Source organism: Sceloporus undulatus, chromosome 6 (genome assembly GCF_019175285.1).
Source record: "Sceloporus undulatus isolate JIND9_A2432 ecotype Alabama chromosome 6, SceUnd_v1.1, whole genome shotgun sequence".
NCBI lineage: Eukaryota > Metazoa > Chordata > Lepidosauria > Squamata > Phrynosomatidae > Sceloporus > Sceloporus undulatus.
This window is the reverse complement of record NC_056527.1, coordinates 14,071,093-14,087,261: the sequence shown is the minus strand read 5'-3', so window position 1 is coordinate 14,087,261 and position 16,169 is coordinate 14,071,093. Positions and strand designations below refer to the sequence as shown.

General features: G+C 41.0%; 1 protein-coding gene across 1 annotated transcript in view; it reads left to right on the top strand.

Annotated features, from left to right (window-relative positions):
* Window positions 1-16,169, top strand: part of DIP2C (disco interacting protein 2 homolog C) — a 378,320-nt gene that overhangs the window by 314,113 nt on the left and 48,038 nt on the right. The window contains 3 exon segments of the mRNA XM_042473238.1: window positions 5,374-5,575; window positions 6,757-6,866; window positions 10,487-10,567. Coding sequence (XP_042329172.1) covers window positions 5,374-5,575; window positions 6,757-6,866; window positions 10,487-10,567 — 393 coding nt within the window.

Here is a 16,169-nt window from a genome sequence, read left to right as displayed (position 1 = left end):
TTGCTACCTGGAATAGAGGTCAAGATGTGCATATAAGCTGAGAGCCTGTATCATACTGTGTGGTTTCAAAGATCCCCGGTGGCACAGTGGTTAAATGCCTGTACTGCAGCCACTCACTTGCAAACTATAAGATTATGAGTTCAGTACCAGCCAGGAATCAAGCTTGACTCAGGCTTGCATTCTTCCAAGGTCATTAAAATGAGTACCCAGCTTGTTGGGGGCAATTAGCTTACAGTTGTAAACCACTTAGAGACTGCTTAGATGGTATGAAGCGGTATATAAATGAAGCTGCTATTGCTATTGCTAATGCTCCACCCATGCTGTGTCACATATATTCTGCTCCCAGGAGGCAGCTCTCACAGGCATTTATTTGTCAAGGTGAGAGGGTGGGAGCCCCTGGCTGAACTGCAGCCAAGAGAACAGTGGTCACATTCCTCTTTCAGTGATGAGCTGGAGATCCAGGAGGGTGATGTCAGCTACTGACTACAGAACTGCAGCCTGGGTGATTTCTGCTATCCTTCCCTTGCCAGTAAATAGTCCTGGCAGTCTGCACTGGCACATAGAAGCTGCTTGTGGGTGGTTAGATATTGTGCAAGGATGCACAGAATGCTTCCTTTTAAACTTCCCAAAGGACACACACATATGTAGTCCATTAACAGGATTCTGGCTATTGCATAAAGATTGCTAATGCCACACTGTTTATGGCAGAGGTGAAAATCAAATTGCACTCAAGATGATGTTGGACTGTAGTTCCCAGCAAACCCAGCCAGCACAGCCAATGCTGAGAAGTGGTGGCAGTTGCAATCCAATAATGTCTTGAAGAGTCCATAATTCCCATTCTGACTTATCTATAACTCAATAAGGCATATAACTGAAGAAGAAGAAGGGCCTAAAGTCTTCTTGAGGACCACATGTCTCCCATCCCTCCTACAAATCCTCTTTTTGTATTTTCTGAAGTGTCGTCAACTTTTCTGGTGCTACCAATCATTATACTGTATTTCCATCTTCTCCTTCACCCCAGGTAGCAAATCATCTTAGGCTGGCCTTGAGAAGGGAAAGCAAGGAAGCGCATGCATTTATTTCTGTTACATATAGTTAGGCTTAGTTAAGTATTGACTCTAAGGCGGGTTATAGACCGCCGCTTTGAGGCGGTCTGCCGCCGCCGCCATTTGCTCCGTAAGGGAGCCGCTGCAGCCAAACCGCACGGCTCCATTACGGAGCAAAAAAGAAGCTCCAAAATGGAGCTTCTTCTTGCGGCGCCCTAATGACATTGCGAGGCGCCAGGGGCGCATTCACGACGTCATTAGCGCCGCAACACGTTCGGACGCACAGTGTCCGATACGTAAAGATGGCGGCGCCCGTATGAACAGGGCGCCGCCATCTTGTACGTATTCTATACATACTAGGGTTAGGGGGGGTGCGGAAGCACCGCCCCTTCCTAACCCTAGTACGTATAGAATACGTACTAAATGGCGGTCTGTAACCTGCCCAAGAGAGTGTGCCAGGGCTTCTCAGAAAAGGTGGATTTTCAGGAGAGATTTCAAATAAACAGCACACCACTTATACCCAGAAGTTCAAGCCACAAGGGAGAAAGGGCAAAAGTTATTTGAGGGAGCAGGAGGCAGAAACAATTACGTGGCTACACTATATAAATTGCTATATAAATGGAAGAGTCAGTGTGGTGTAGTGGTTTGAGTGTTAGGCTGCGGGAGAACTGAGTTTGAATCGCCACTCATCCATGGAAGCCCACTGGGTGACCTTGAGCAACTCACACTCTCTCAGGTTCAGAAGAAGGCGAAAGCATAGGCAAAATCCCCTCTGAACAAATCTTGAAAATTCTGAGATACGTTCATCTTAAGTTGATAATGACTTCAAGGCTGACTATAACAACATATAATGGGAAGAAACTACTACTGTGCTTTTTTCCCTTCAGTCTTTCCCACCCTCACAATAGGTAATCTCCTTCCTTGGAGGTGTTTAAGCAGAGGCTGAATGGCCATTTGTCGGGGATGCTTTGATTTAGATTTCCTGCATGGCAGGGGGTTGGACTGGATGGCCCTTGCGGTCTCTTCCAACTCTATGATCCTGTGAGTCTAAAACCTTTGAGTTCAAATGGGGATATGAAAATTTCTGATTCAATCATTTTGAGCTTCACTCTGGATCTTATTGAGTTTCTCCACATCTCACTTTCTTTTTCTTCCCATTCTCCTTTCATAACAAGTTGCAGGACTTTTTTTATTTTGTTTTCACTTTGAAAGTAATGCAGTTTCTTTACCCAATTTAACTCATTTGTGCATTGATTTGCACAGTTTACCTAATGTACTCACATTTTCCCCACTGACAAGAACATGTTTATGTGTACTTTTCAGTTATGCATATTTTAGCCTGAGAATGCCAGAAGTGTGCTTTTTCTCAAAAGTCTTGACAGGTGTAAAAAAATTCTACTTTTGTTGTATGCCAGTGAAATTTTTCCCCATCCGCAATCTAAATGCATAGATCCCTTGAAAGATCTGCTGTGCAGAATTGAGTGTGACCTGGTTGTAACATAAAGTGGTGTAATGGTTGGATTAGGACTGGGGAGAAAATTCAGATCCCTATTCACCACTGAACTCCTCTTGTGATTTTGGACCAGTCATTATTTCTCAGCTTTAAAGTGGGGTGGGTAGAAAAGGGACATCAAACTTCTTGGAAAAAAGACAGAGTAGAAGTGTAACAATGCACAAATAATGGACTACTTCTGACAACAGTGTGAATACCAGCCACTGCTACAAATCATATTATGTACTGAAAATGGTACCAGAATTCAGGGGACAGGGAAGGTGATTTATTGCCTTTGTTTTAATGGCTAGTTACTGTATATTGTAGTTTGATGCAAAATGTTACCTCATTGGAAAGAGCCCTTGCTTGTCATGTTCATGTATGTTGCATCCTTAAATCATTTATTTTCAATGATACATGTTGAAGTTGAAAAGTAAAATCCTCTAAATAGTGCAATTTTCTGCCATTGCAAACTTTTATATTACTTCAGCTGGGATTTTTTTTTTTTTTTGGCTGACAGACCACATGACAGCCCAGCATTGCCATAGTTCCCTTTTGAGTGGAACTGCTTAAATGATCATTCAAGCACATTTATTCCCTAGATAAATAATGCCAGAGGGCAACTTTACACATGATCACACTTTCCTTTGATGTGCTATATACATTGGATTCTTACAGTGTATGTAACTATAGCAAAGCAAATTCTTGTGTGTTCTGTGCCCATCTTGTTATAACAGCAGACATATTGTTCCCTTTTACATTTTGGTGCCATGGTGACAATTTTAGTATAATTGCTTCTTTTTAGGTCCTTTGGGGTGCATCTACAGTACAGAAATAATGTAGTTTGACACTGTTTTAAATACTGTAGCTCCATCCTATGGAATCCTGTGATTTGTAGTTTTACAAGGTCTTTAGCCTTTTCTACTAAAAAGTGCTGGTGCTTCACAAAACTACAAATCCTGGGTTTATGTATGATAGAACCATGTGATATCAAACTACATCATTTCTACAGTGCAGATGCACCCATAGTTGCAGGGGTTTTTTGCAACTACACCTATGCATGTAAAAATTGTCCTATCAACTAGGGATAACCCATCACACATTTGATAAAATCAGTTGTAGTTTCCACACCAAACCTCGACCACAATTAAGCTACTCTGTGGGTTTGGATTGGTTTTTGTTGTTGCTGTTGTTGTTCTTATTTTTGGCCTGAACAGACCAATGTAAGTATTCCCGTGAATTTCATTATCCTTATGTATGATACAATAGTAACATCAGCAAAACAAATAGGTCTTTGCCCTGTACATCTTCTAGTTAAAACATAAATTATGTGGGAGGCCATAAATAAAGAAAGCAGGAAAAGACAGAGAGACAAGAAATGCTTGACTGCATACATTTATTCCCACTCTTACTCTTTCTCTCCCCAAGCCCACTTGGCCATGTGGAAATTATTCCCCAAAAGGAAAAATGTATTTCAAGCTGCCATGAGCATAGGGAGAAACAAGCATCATGATTCAGTCTGGAATGGTACTGGGTTGGGGTTGTGGGGACATATAATTCTTTTTTGTACCTAGGTACATGTTGGATTGAATAAAGTCCCTAAAGTAGCAGATTTTAAGAAGAACAGAAATTAATTTTCTGTTGGCCCAGGTGATAATACTGACCTAGCACTTTTGTTTTGCATGGATTACTTCTCTAATAATCTTTGGTGGTCACTTTATTATGGGAATTCTGCATATGATGGAGGTTTTCCTGTGGGCACTGGCTCCGCTGACTGAGAAATTATAGGTGCAAGTGGTCCAAAACAGCAAACTTTTCAAACATAGCAATTGAAATACTGTATACAGAAAGACCAGAATATCCTCTTCTCTTTCCTATTCCTTAGGTTTTGGGAGCAGATCATTTTATTTAATTTATTAGGAGGAAAAGAAATCTTGCAGTTATTCTGCTTTTGTTCCAAGTGTAAAAGAATATGTTAACCAAGTTCAGGCTTGTCTTAGGTTTGCAACATACAGGAATTGTGCACAGTAAGCAAGAAAGAAGAATAGTCTGCTTCAGTTTGATTTTCTTCCCTCTGTGAAACAAACCCGAGATCAGGTTGCTCAATTTAGATGCCTATCTGCATGTCCTTGATCTTCAGAGTAGCCATTACTAACTTTAACTTTCAGTTTCTTTCTCAATATATATTTTTATATTCAATATACTGACTGGGAGACTTTGGGCAAGTCAAACTCTCTCAGCCTCAAATGATGGCAATGACAAAACCCTTTTGAAGAAATGTGCCAAGAAAAACACATGTTAGGTTAATGTTAGGGTTGTCATATGTCAGAAACAACTTGAAGGCACGCAACAACAACAACAACAAATACAATGAACCCTTCTCATTTCCAGGGATTTGGTTCTGGGGTGCCTGCATGGATGGCCACACTCCATATTATTCAGTGGCCAGTGACTTGCTTACATCTGTGTGCATGCACCACAATTGAATTATATGGAGTCTAGCAAGCTGGAGATGTTTCAATCTGCTGATCTCTTGTCTGCCGATGCAAAGGACCTACTATAAGTATTCCTAATAACTTTTCTACAACCATGTGGAATATTAGGCACATGTAAACAGTTACAGCTATTGGATCCATATAGGTTCAGCACTCATGATAGCCCCTTTACATTTTGGGCTAAAACACTAGCAGACTCAGAGGTGCTAGACTGAGATGCGGACACAAGTGTACTATCTGCCACTAAGTTTAATTGTGACTCTGTAGCTTTGACCCCTATGGACTCTCTTCTCCCCCAGCTATTGCATTAAATTTAACTTTTTTGTTTAAATGTTTCTAGGCTATAGACAGTATTCATCAAGTGGGTGTTTATTGCTTAGCCCTGGTACCAGCAAACACACTCCCAAAGACTCCCTTAGGTGGAATCCACTTATCAGAAACGAAACAGCTTTTCCTGGAAGGAGCATTGCATCCTTGTAATGTGTTAATGTGTCCACACACCTGTGTAACCAACCTGCCTAAACCAAGACAAAAACAGCCAGGTAAGCTTCATGGCTCCATGATTTAATGACCTTGTTACACACTTTCTATTTGCACTCTGTTTCCTACCAGTCTAACTGGTGACTGGAATATCTGTGCTCTTTAGTAGTAATACTTGCATAGGAAGAAAGGGGTTCCTACCAGTCTAACTGGTGACTGGAATATCTGTGCTCTTTAGTAGTAATACTTGCATAGGAAGAAAGGGGTTCCCTTTCAAGAAAACATTTCTGATCCAGTGGGAATACATATTAATGGTGTTCTTTTGTTAATACGCTAATTTTCTTAATCGAGTTCTACTAGTTAGGCACTCTGTGGGCATTTTTCCAGTCTTCCAGTAGTCAAGGAAGCATTTGTCCTGATGACAAAGAAGGAAATGATTGCTGACCAGCTGGCTTTTCCTTTCTGTTATCTCAAGTTATCCTGGCTCATTTAATCCCCCCTATTCCTCAAATGCTAGGGGAGATGAAGGAAGTATGATAACTGAAGATAAATTCCCATCAGCCAGTAGTGTCTCCTAGTCATTCACTCTCATTATCGCTTAGAAAAACACGTTTCTGTAACTTTCCCCTTCTGTCAAGTGATAGGCTTCAGAATACTCTAGAGTGTAAAACAAGATGGCTCTTTACATTATGGCATAGCCAGGTTCCAGACATTCTGGTGCCACATGACCATCTTAAGCGACTCCTTTATTTCAGCAGTGAAAGTGTGTTCCTATGCTTGCCTTGGTGCCTTCCAGGTATGTATATACCAGATTGAGAGTAAATGTTAGTCAGTTGTGCATCAGTTATTGTTAGTGCTCATTTTTGCCATGGATGACCTCAATGGTGAACATTAGCAGAGCGGTTCTTGGACATTGTGTCTCTTGGTGGATTTTCAGATACAGTCATCAGTGTTTCTTTCCATGAAGACTCCTGCTGCCAAATTGGAGTGGACTATTGTGGCAAACAGCTATTATACTTTTGCCTGGAAGGTGGAAAAGATTATTAACATAAAAAGGAATCAACTTATTGACCTCTAGAAATCAAACAATATATGTTGTATATTGAGCATTCGCATCTGAAATAGTAATTTGGAACAAGATTCAATATCATGGATGTCATCCTAAATGGGGGAAGTGATTGTCTGAATTTTGCTTTTTATAACTTGTGCACTCTGCTGTTAATCTTTTTCATAAATATTATAGAAATTGGCCCTGCCTCTGTGATGGTGGGGAATTTGGTCTCTGGAAAAAGAATCGCTCAGGCAAGTGGCAGAGATTTGGGACAAATAGAAGATAATGATCAAGCCAGAAAGGTAAAATGACAAGCCTGTGTATACTGCGTAAGGTTTCACAAACAGCGTAATTGCTGTGCAGTTATTTGTAGTATCTGTTGGAAATGTGGAGGTGCAATCAGAGCAAGAGCAAAAGTAGTTCCGCTTCACCTCCAGAACTATTAGCATTAAATGCAAGTTGGAAATGCAGATTATAAATAATCCATATAAATACATTCTGAAAGCAAAGTCCCATTGAACTTGGTGGAAAGTAGTTCTGGTTAAGTCTACTTAGGATTAAACTGAATATATACTGTTTCCTACTTTAAGAGCATTGCTTTGGAGTATCCCTTTTTAAAAGCACATTTCATTCTATATAATTTCAGCCTATTTAATTGTTTTAAGAACTGTTGGTAGATGCAAGGCATTTTGATGTTGCAGTCTCAGTGTGATTCAAAGATATGACAACCATCAAGCTTGCTGTAGTTAATCAGTTTAGGATCTGGTCATTGCCTAGCTGGGAGACTACTCAAGAACTCTTGTGTATTCAATAGGAAAAAATTGTATTAATCATATAGTGACCATGTTGTATGTATGTGCTACTATGCACAGAATACAGCTGGTAGTGTGCTGAGGTTTTGTGCTAGCAAAATATTGTCCAAGACTGGATGCCAGTGCATTCTAGAGATTCATGCACAGTTCCTACATCTACTACATTTCTAGCAATTCCATGAACATAGAAACTGCATGTTGAAATGTGTCACATACATCTTGACAAACACCTATCCTTTTTGTCCTTCAGGATTCTTTTTACCTTATCTGTTGTTGTTGTCATTGTATGCCATCAAAGCTGCTTTATCTTATGACAACTTCCAATGTGTATGGGTTACAAATAGTATTTAATTTTAAAATTGACCTAGTCATTCTTAGAAATGCAAGTGTTTCATTTGAACAGAATTTTGGTATGAGTGTTCCCTTTTCTATCCAATCCATGCAAGCACTGAAAGCAAGAGAACTTTGCTCTTCTGATAGATAAACAAAATGGATGACAGCAATTTATTTTATTTTACAGATTATTAAATATTTATATCCAGCCTTTTCAGCTTTCCACTCTCAAAGTCCTAGGTTTATTCCACTAGCATGATGTAATATATGAATGTGTTTTAAAAAGGCAGCATTGCTGAACGAGGAAAGGGCAGCTCTCTGCTTGTATAATCCTAGAAAGTCTCATTAAACTCAATGGGGACAACTTTTGAGTAGATATTCAAAGGATTGTGTTTCATAAGTGCTAAAAGTACTAAATGATGCCTGTTGAGAGGTGAGAGAGGCCTGTCCACCATCTAATATAGAATTCGTAAAAGCATGATTTGATATGGGTGCAAACTGAATAATGGTACATCTACACTGTTGGGAAAATGCAGTTTTGACATCACTTCAAGTGCTGTAGCTCCATCTGCTATGGCATCAGTCTGCCGAATCTTGGGATTTGTAGTTTTACAAGGTCTTTAGCCTTGTTTGCTAAAGCATGCTGGTGCCTCACAAACTAAAAATCTCAAGATTCTGTAGGTTGAAGCCATAGCAGTTTAAAGTGGTGTCAAACTGTGTTATTTTTTCAGTGTAGACTCACCTTAAGATGGATGAGACAACATTCCCTAAAATGTGTTGGTATGAACAACTGAGAAGGGAGGGTTGGGCTAAAACATTCTGGAGTAAAATATTTAATTGTGGTAGAACAGGCAGCTATGTTAGGATATCAAACCAGCAGTGATATATTCAAGTTTTTTTTACTCCGTGTCTCAAGTCACGTCTCAGGTCTGTACCTTCAAGTCCCAGGTCGAGTCTCAAGTTGCTGCAAGATACTTTCAAGTCAAGTCTCAAATCAAGACTAAGGGGTGAAACAGACTGCCCCTTTGCACCACCTTCTGGGCAGCCGTTTACGTGGGGGCGGCTTTATGAAGCTCTGGTGGTGCAGCATTTACACACCACACACAGCTGGAGCATCATAAAGCCATCTTCCAGCTATGGCACAGGCAGAAAAGTACGCTTTTTGCCGCCCTAAAAAAAAGAGATTGGGGCCGTGGTGTGCGGTTGCCGCGTCCCCAATCCAGTCTCTGAAGTGGCAGCTTTTACTGGAGTTCAGTAAATAGAACATCAAAAAGACATGCACAAAGTTGGGAAGCAATCAAAAGTTTTAGAAGGCTTCTCCAATGTGCAGCTGGAACAGGCTGCTGAGTAGACCTCAACCCTTGACTCAAGCCTATTGCATAATATGTTTCCTGTTTCTGGATGAAGTTAGATCAGCAAGTCAGTTGCTAAAAGTATACAAGTCTTACGTTGAGCTGAGTCAGTGCATCATTTACTGCCAAATCGGGCCTGTGTCTAGTCTTTGAAGCGACTTGAGTCCACGTCTGAGTCAACTGATGCAACCCAGTTTTAATCAGCAAATTGGGGGATTTCATTTATCACTAGCTATAAAGAGGTTATAAAAAACACTCCTCTTGGTAGTATGCTGCCATTAAAAGAGATCGCCAGCTTTCCAACTATGTTTGAATTTTCTCTTACCTCCCTTTGAGGAAGGCTTTCACAGAATTAAATTTCAGCAAATGCCGATTGCCTTTTTGAAGGGCAGGTATCTCCACCCCCTGTAACTGACAGACTCTATTTGCAGTAATGGCTGTGTAGAAAACAATGCATTACCCCTTGTGTTGTCCATTACATACCAGCCCTAGAGAGCAGGGGTAGGCAACCTGCGGCCCCCAGCCCGGTCCTGCTGCCGATTGCCGCCGGGGCCTTTGGGGGGCAATTGTCTATAGAAGCCTCAGAAACATGCATTTATATTAACATTTTTTTAAAAATCAGCAAATTTTTTCGCGTGCCCTCCATTTTTTTAAAAAAAATGTCTTCCATTTGAAAATGTTGGCCTACATTTTTCCCGGTTTATTTATATATTTAAATTTTTAAAAAATTATTTAATTTATTTTTTGGCTTCGGCCCCCCAGTTGCCTGAGGGACAGCAACCCGGCCCCCGGCTCAAAAAGGTTGCCTACCCCTGCTAGAGAGTATCTGTCGTCACAGTTTGTGTCACACTGTAGTGACTGGCCAACTTCGAACATTGAATTTTTTTAGTTATCAAACAAGAAAGAGTGCAATTCTTGTTGTGTTGCATTGTTTGCAATTGCAGCAAAGAAAATCAGAATGTAAACCTTGAATCAGTTGGTATTTCATAACAAGAAAGTATAGCACCCTGCATATATGGAAAATCTTTAAGAGGTTTCTATTTAGAAGTCTAATTTGTTTTGGGGGGCCTAAATACCCTAAAGGCACCAGATCCCAATCGATTTTGGAAGCTAAGCAGACCTTGCTCTGGTTAGTACTTGGGCGAGAGGCCACTAATGAATACCAGCTGCTTTATTTCAGAGAAAACAACTGGCAAAATTACCTCTGAGTCCTTCTTGTCTAAGAAAATCCTGTAAAATTCATATGGTCATCTTAAGTTGACAGGCACCATGCACACATGAAGATTTATATCATGCAATACAATATGATATAATATGTGTTTCCCCACATAGATACCTCACTATATTGTATTCTGTACTCATATTTGGCTGTTGCTTTGAAACTGCTTTGTGTTTCTAACTTTTCTTTTGTTTATTCATTTCCAGTTCCTGTTTCTCTCAGAGGTCTTACAATGGAGGGCACAAACAACACCTGACCATGTGCTTTATACACTACTAAATTGTAGGGTAAGGCCATGTGGAGTTAATTTACATTATAAAAATGCCCCTTTTCACCTCTTTCTGTCACAAAAAATTGGTTTAAAAGAATCACTTTGTGTTGAAAATAAAAGAAATGGACAGTAGTACTATAAAGTCTAAAATTAAATGTAATCCAAGGAGGTGCAGGGGGAGAGGGAGGAGAGAAATTATTATTAGTTTTATTTATTTATATCCTGGCTTTTTCAGCATTGCTGGCACTCATGGTGGCTTACATATTGAAATCTATAAAGATTATATATGTGTATACAGTAGGCCCTCTGTTTTTGCGGGGGATCCATTCTGCCCCCCTCCCCTGGAAACGGCTTGTGCATATTCAAACCTCATAGGCTTGAATGGGGTGCACCCCCGTGTGTGCGGCCCAGGCACATGCGCCATTGGAGATAGCGGAGGTCGCCCCCTCCATGGATATTTGAGGGCGCAGATCCCGTATCCGCGGGTTAGGAGGGGCGACTGTATATTCATATGAGTGTGTCTGTGTGTGTCTTTGTGTATGTGCATGTTTTTTTTAAAAAACAATCCATAGAGTTAAAACCATTTAAAATTTATTAAAATACTATTAAAGAATCAGCAAAACAGCCCATAATTGAAAACCCACCAGAGTTGATTCCTAAAAGCCTGATAGAATTGGAAAGTTTTCTCTTGCATCATTGTTGGCTTGTTGTTGTGTGCCTTCAAGTCATTTCCAACTGGCAGCCTTAAGGCAAGGTTTTCTATGGCTGCCCTTGACACTGTGCTGCATTTCAAAGATGGAGCCTCAAAGTAGGGGACACGATTCTGCCCCTTGAAGGAAAAGAGTCTTGGTCCCGTTCCGCACGGGCGTAAAGTGTGTCCTGGGGACGTACTTGGGTTAGGGAAAGTGCATGCCTTACGCACGCACCTAACCCTAGTACGTCCTCAGGACGTACAAAATGGCGGCGCCCGTTCCACACGGGGGCCGTCATGACTACGTCACGACCGCGCTGCCTCCAAATGGGGCAGTGCAGAAGTGATGTAGTGGGGCCATGCGAGGGCGCCTGGGGCGCCCTTTCCGCGGCCCCGGAAGGAGCTCCATTTTGGAGCTCCTTCCACGATTTGTGTTGCTGGCGCAGCCTCTACACAGCTGCGCCAGAAACACAAATGAGAAAGGGGCCGAGTGGCCCCTTTCTCCGCATCCCCACCACCGTCGACTGTCCCTGGGGCATGAAGCCCCAAGGACACCCCTTCCAGGCCGCGGGGAAGCGGCCTTTTGCTGCTTCCCCATGGCCTGGAAAGCGGCGGATCGGGGCCTCAGAGGCTGCTGCTGTGGCAGCTGGGGCCCCGATCTGGCGGGAAAAGGGCCAGTTACAGGCCGCCCCAAACGGGCGGTCTGTAATGCGCCTTGCTGACACCACATTTTTGGTTAGCTAGTAAAGCTAGACAATATGTGTTGACTCTGGCATCAACACATACTTCAGAGCCACTGAATTGTGCCAATATCCTAATAATGTGCTTACCAATGAAAGTACTTTACATTTGGGTGATTTGGGTGCATGGAAGTCCCTCCATTTAAAATTGTATTGATACTACTAACAGTTAGCTCATGACAAACTATTATGTCCCCCTTTTTTTCTAATAAGATTGGGTAAGCGAGATAATACAAGCTCTTCCTTTGTCCTCGTTCAGTGTTTCAACTCTCTCCTAAAGTGATTCCTTTGCCAGCTGACTTCATTCCAGTGTTGCAAGTTAGTGAACAGAGAAACTTCCAGGAACACCCCTTTTAGACAGACTTCTTTATATCTCAATATTGCTAAGTTAATATGCAAGCATTGAATTACTGAGCAGCTATAAGAGAAAGCACTGCTTCCTCTGGGTTGATGATGTGCCGATTCTCATGGGTGTTTGGAAGGGCTTCATTGGCTCAATTTAAGCCACTTTATTATCAATATAATCTGAATTTGGTTTGAAATCCAACACTCATCAGAGCCTAAAGGCTTCCCTGATTCCCCTTCCAGAACTAAGCTGACAGTGAAGAGAGCTCTCAATGGAGCCTCCATTAAGCTATAAAGGATGCCAGCATGCATGTATGACAGTATCTGACATTGCCTCAAATCATGGGAGATGCATAGATTGTATGAATCTATGCTACCATGGCTGCTATGGTTTCTGTAGGCCCTGAACAGTACTACATATCTGTACAGTATTTATGTGCAGGGTCTATTGAAGACCCACAGGGAGATGACCCTTTCTGCTCCTACCTGATAACTTTAGTCAGGAAAGGGAAGAGGGATATAGCAGAAAAGATTCCTCAGTGTAGTCAACCATTATGGACTAGGCCCAGATTTTAAGGGCATTTGAGCCTAACATGATGTAAACAGGGAAAGCAAATGAATTATAAGAATAGGGTTTGTTCTGCTGGGTGCAAACCTAGCTTCCTTAGGAAGGGAGTTCCACAGCCTGGGAGCAACCACCAAAAAGGCCCTTGGTCTTTCCTTGTTATTTGTTCCTTTTATTTCTTGTGTGTTTTAATTGTATTTGTATTATTATACTATAAGCTGCACTCAGCCCAATCATAGGATGAAGGGAGGATACAAATCAAATCAATCAATAAAATAATGATTTAGATGAATAAAGGGCACTTCTAATACAGTTTAAAATAAACTGAGCTAAAGACTGAGAAAAGAATGTATTCTTGTTAAGAGAGAGGGAGAGGGAGGGAGAGAGAGTTGTCTGACTTGAAGTGAGCAAATATTCAAAATGATGGACAAATGAGATCAAATAAATAAATATTGATTCCACAAGGCAATGGAAGGGCTCCTCAGATGGACCTCAAGGATATAGCTGTATAACTAATGAATTCATGTAGTCATGTAGAAGATGGAGAAAGAATGTTTCTGTGCTCCAGAGACTAGGATACAAACCAATTGATTCAAATTATAAGAAAAGAGATTCCACCTAAACATTAGGAATAACTTCGTGACTGTAAACTCTGTTTGACAGTGGAGCAGATTGCCTTGGAGGGTGGGGTGGACACTCCATCTTTGGATGTATTTAAACAGAGGTTGGATGGGCATTTTTCAGGAATGCTTTAGTTGTGTCTTCTTACACAGCTGGAAGTTGGACTAAATAGCCCCTGTGTTCCCTTGCAACTCTTAGGTTTCTGTGGCCTGTTACAGACAGGCCAAAATAAAGCTGCTTCGAGTCACTTTGGAGGTATGGTATTTCAATGATGCATGCGTCCTAAGAGTCCAAAAGCCACACCAAAGGCACATTCCAGTTCTAAGGACTGGAGTGCAGCTTTGGTGCGGCTTTTGGACTCTTAGGACGCATGCATCATTGAAATACCATTCCTCCAAAGTGACTAGAAGCAGCTTTATTTTGGCCTGTCTGTAACAGGCCTGTGATTCCTTCCCCTTAGAGGCACTGATGTAAAGGAAGAGAAAAATAATTAAGTAGTTTGTGAAATCCACAAAAACTTGGACAACTTCAACAGGAAAAAAGAAACCCTTAAAGTAAATAAAAATGTTGGCTACCAGTCCTAAAGACCACACCACCCAGGACTCAGAAAATCAAAAAATGAAAAACCAATCAGGGTCAGAGGCTTCCTGACAGCCGATGATCACCAGTAGCAGACCACATCCTCTTTGCATATCCTCCTACCTTGAGAAGGCCATCAAACAAATCAAACAAATACACAGATTAAAAATGGGAATCCACTCTCCTCACCAGGGTCACAAAGGTGTGTATGTATGTGTGTAACACACACACAACACACACACACTTCCATCAGCATTCTCTGAAGATGCCAGCCCAATGCCAGCAAACATCAGGAATAAACTCTTCTAGAACATGGACCACATACCCAAAAAGCACAAAACCCCCCCCCCCAACTATAATTAAGGTAGTTGTTGAGAAGAATCTAAAGGGCATTTGGCCTGGTTAGAGCCAAACAGTTGTGTCATTCTTTCTGACTCTTCCATCACTAATTCAGATTCCACACACAACTGTGAAAATGAGTTGTATATGTGCACATTTATATCACTGACCCAGTTTAAAATGAGCTGTAATTCAGATATTTTATTAAATAAAACGTGTACATTAAAAAAAAACTTGCTAAAGCTCTCTGCTTTTTCCTTCCTCCCAAATACAGGGGACAATAGCAAACTCTCTAATCAGTGTTCAGCTACATAATCGAGCTGAAAAGATAGCAGTTATGTTGATGGAACGGGGACATTTACAAGAGGGGTGTCACGTGCTTTGGTCTACCTCCAGGTAAAGAGCAAATATGTATTTTCCAGTGCTGACTCTGAAAACTTGGTATTGTAAAACTGAGCCTTTAGCTGGCTAACAGAAGCTAGTCATTAAAAAAATAATGGCTGAAAAGCATGATGTATGACTTGTGAGGTTTAGATTAGCTAGTTCCCACTTTTCCCATCTTTCTGTATGGGACTAGCTGACTGTCTAACTTTTCTTCCAACTGTACCTGTTAATTTCAATTATTTCAGCTCAGAATCAGGTCTAAATTGAAGGTGCCATTCTACATATCCAAAAAGCACCACAATAAGAAATACTCAGCAGTGTAGGAACCCCCCATTACCTACACATCACACGATGCGGATAGAACTGGATTTCTTTCCTCAGCCAACTTTCTCCAATATAAGAGAAGCTTGTTTCCAACAACTTAAATAGTAATGATCACATAAAACCTTCTGTTCAGGAACAAAATGAAGACACAGAGTTTTGTTACACTCAATTATAGCCTGAGTGCATTGAGCTGTCCCCAACCTGAGTAGACCTATCAGTGACAGGAGTTACAGAATGTTAACCATCATTAAATAATGTATTCATTTTGGTATAGTGTATAAATCACCTGTAGTTTTGGTTTTTAAAATCATGGTCATTGTTATTACTGTGTAAAAGATTTCTTCCCATTGCCCAGTGCAAAACCTGAGTTCAGCAATGTTAAAATAAGAGGGAGAAACATATGTAAAATTCAGTTTGAAAACATAAAGTTAATGGAAAACTCAGAATAAATAGAAGATATTCAGCGCAAACTTCCGGGGTGGGGGTGAGAGAGGGGCACAGCTAAAAGCAGTCTTATGCTATACCTTGAATGCCTGAGCAAACAAACAAAAACTCTTTGCATAATGCCAAATGACATCAAAGTTGGAGCCAGTGTATTCCCAGAGGAAGTGCACCATGAAAAGAAGTCACTGCCACCTGAACAGAGACAGCAGATGCCCCAGTGGATTGTCTTAAAACTCCATTTAGTTTTATTATCCTTTTGATGACATCAGTTCATGTTAGAAGGGAAGGATCATCGCGATATTTTATTGGAATGAAGGCGTTAGAGCCATTACTCCAGTCACAGCGGAGAGCCCATCTTATAGTGATTAGAAAGAACCAAATTGCAGGAAGAAAATAAGTAGAATCCCCCAACAGGAGGAACATGTGTGAAGGAAATAACATTATTGGATAGCAATAGCCTGATCCTTTCTAAACTAATCTAAAAGGGGAAAGGATGTAAGGGAGACATGTTGAATATGTCTCCCTCATCAAAAAGCAGCCAGAAGAAAGAGCAAGGAATCCACTCTGGGTTGGTTCTTTTTGCTTT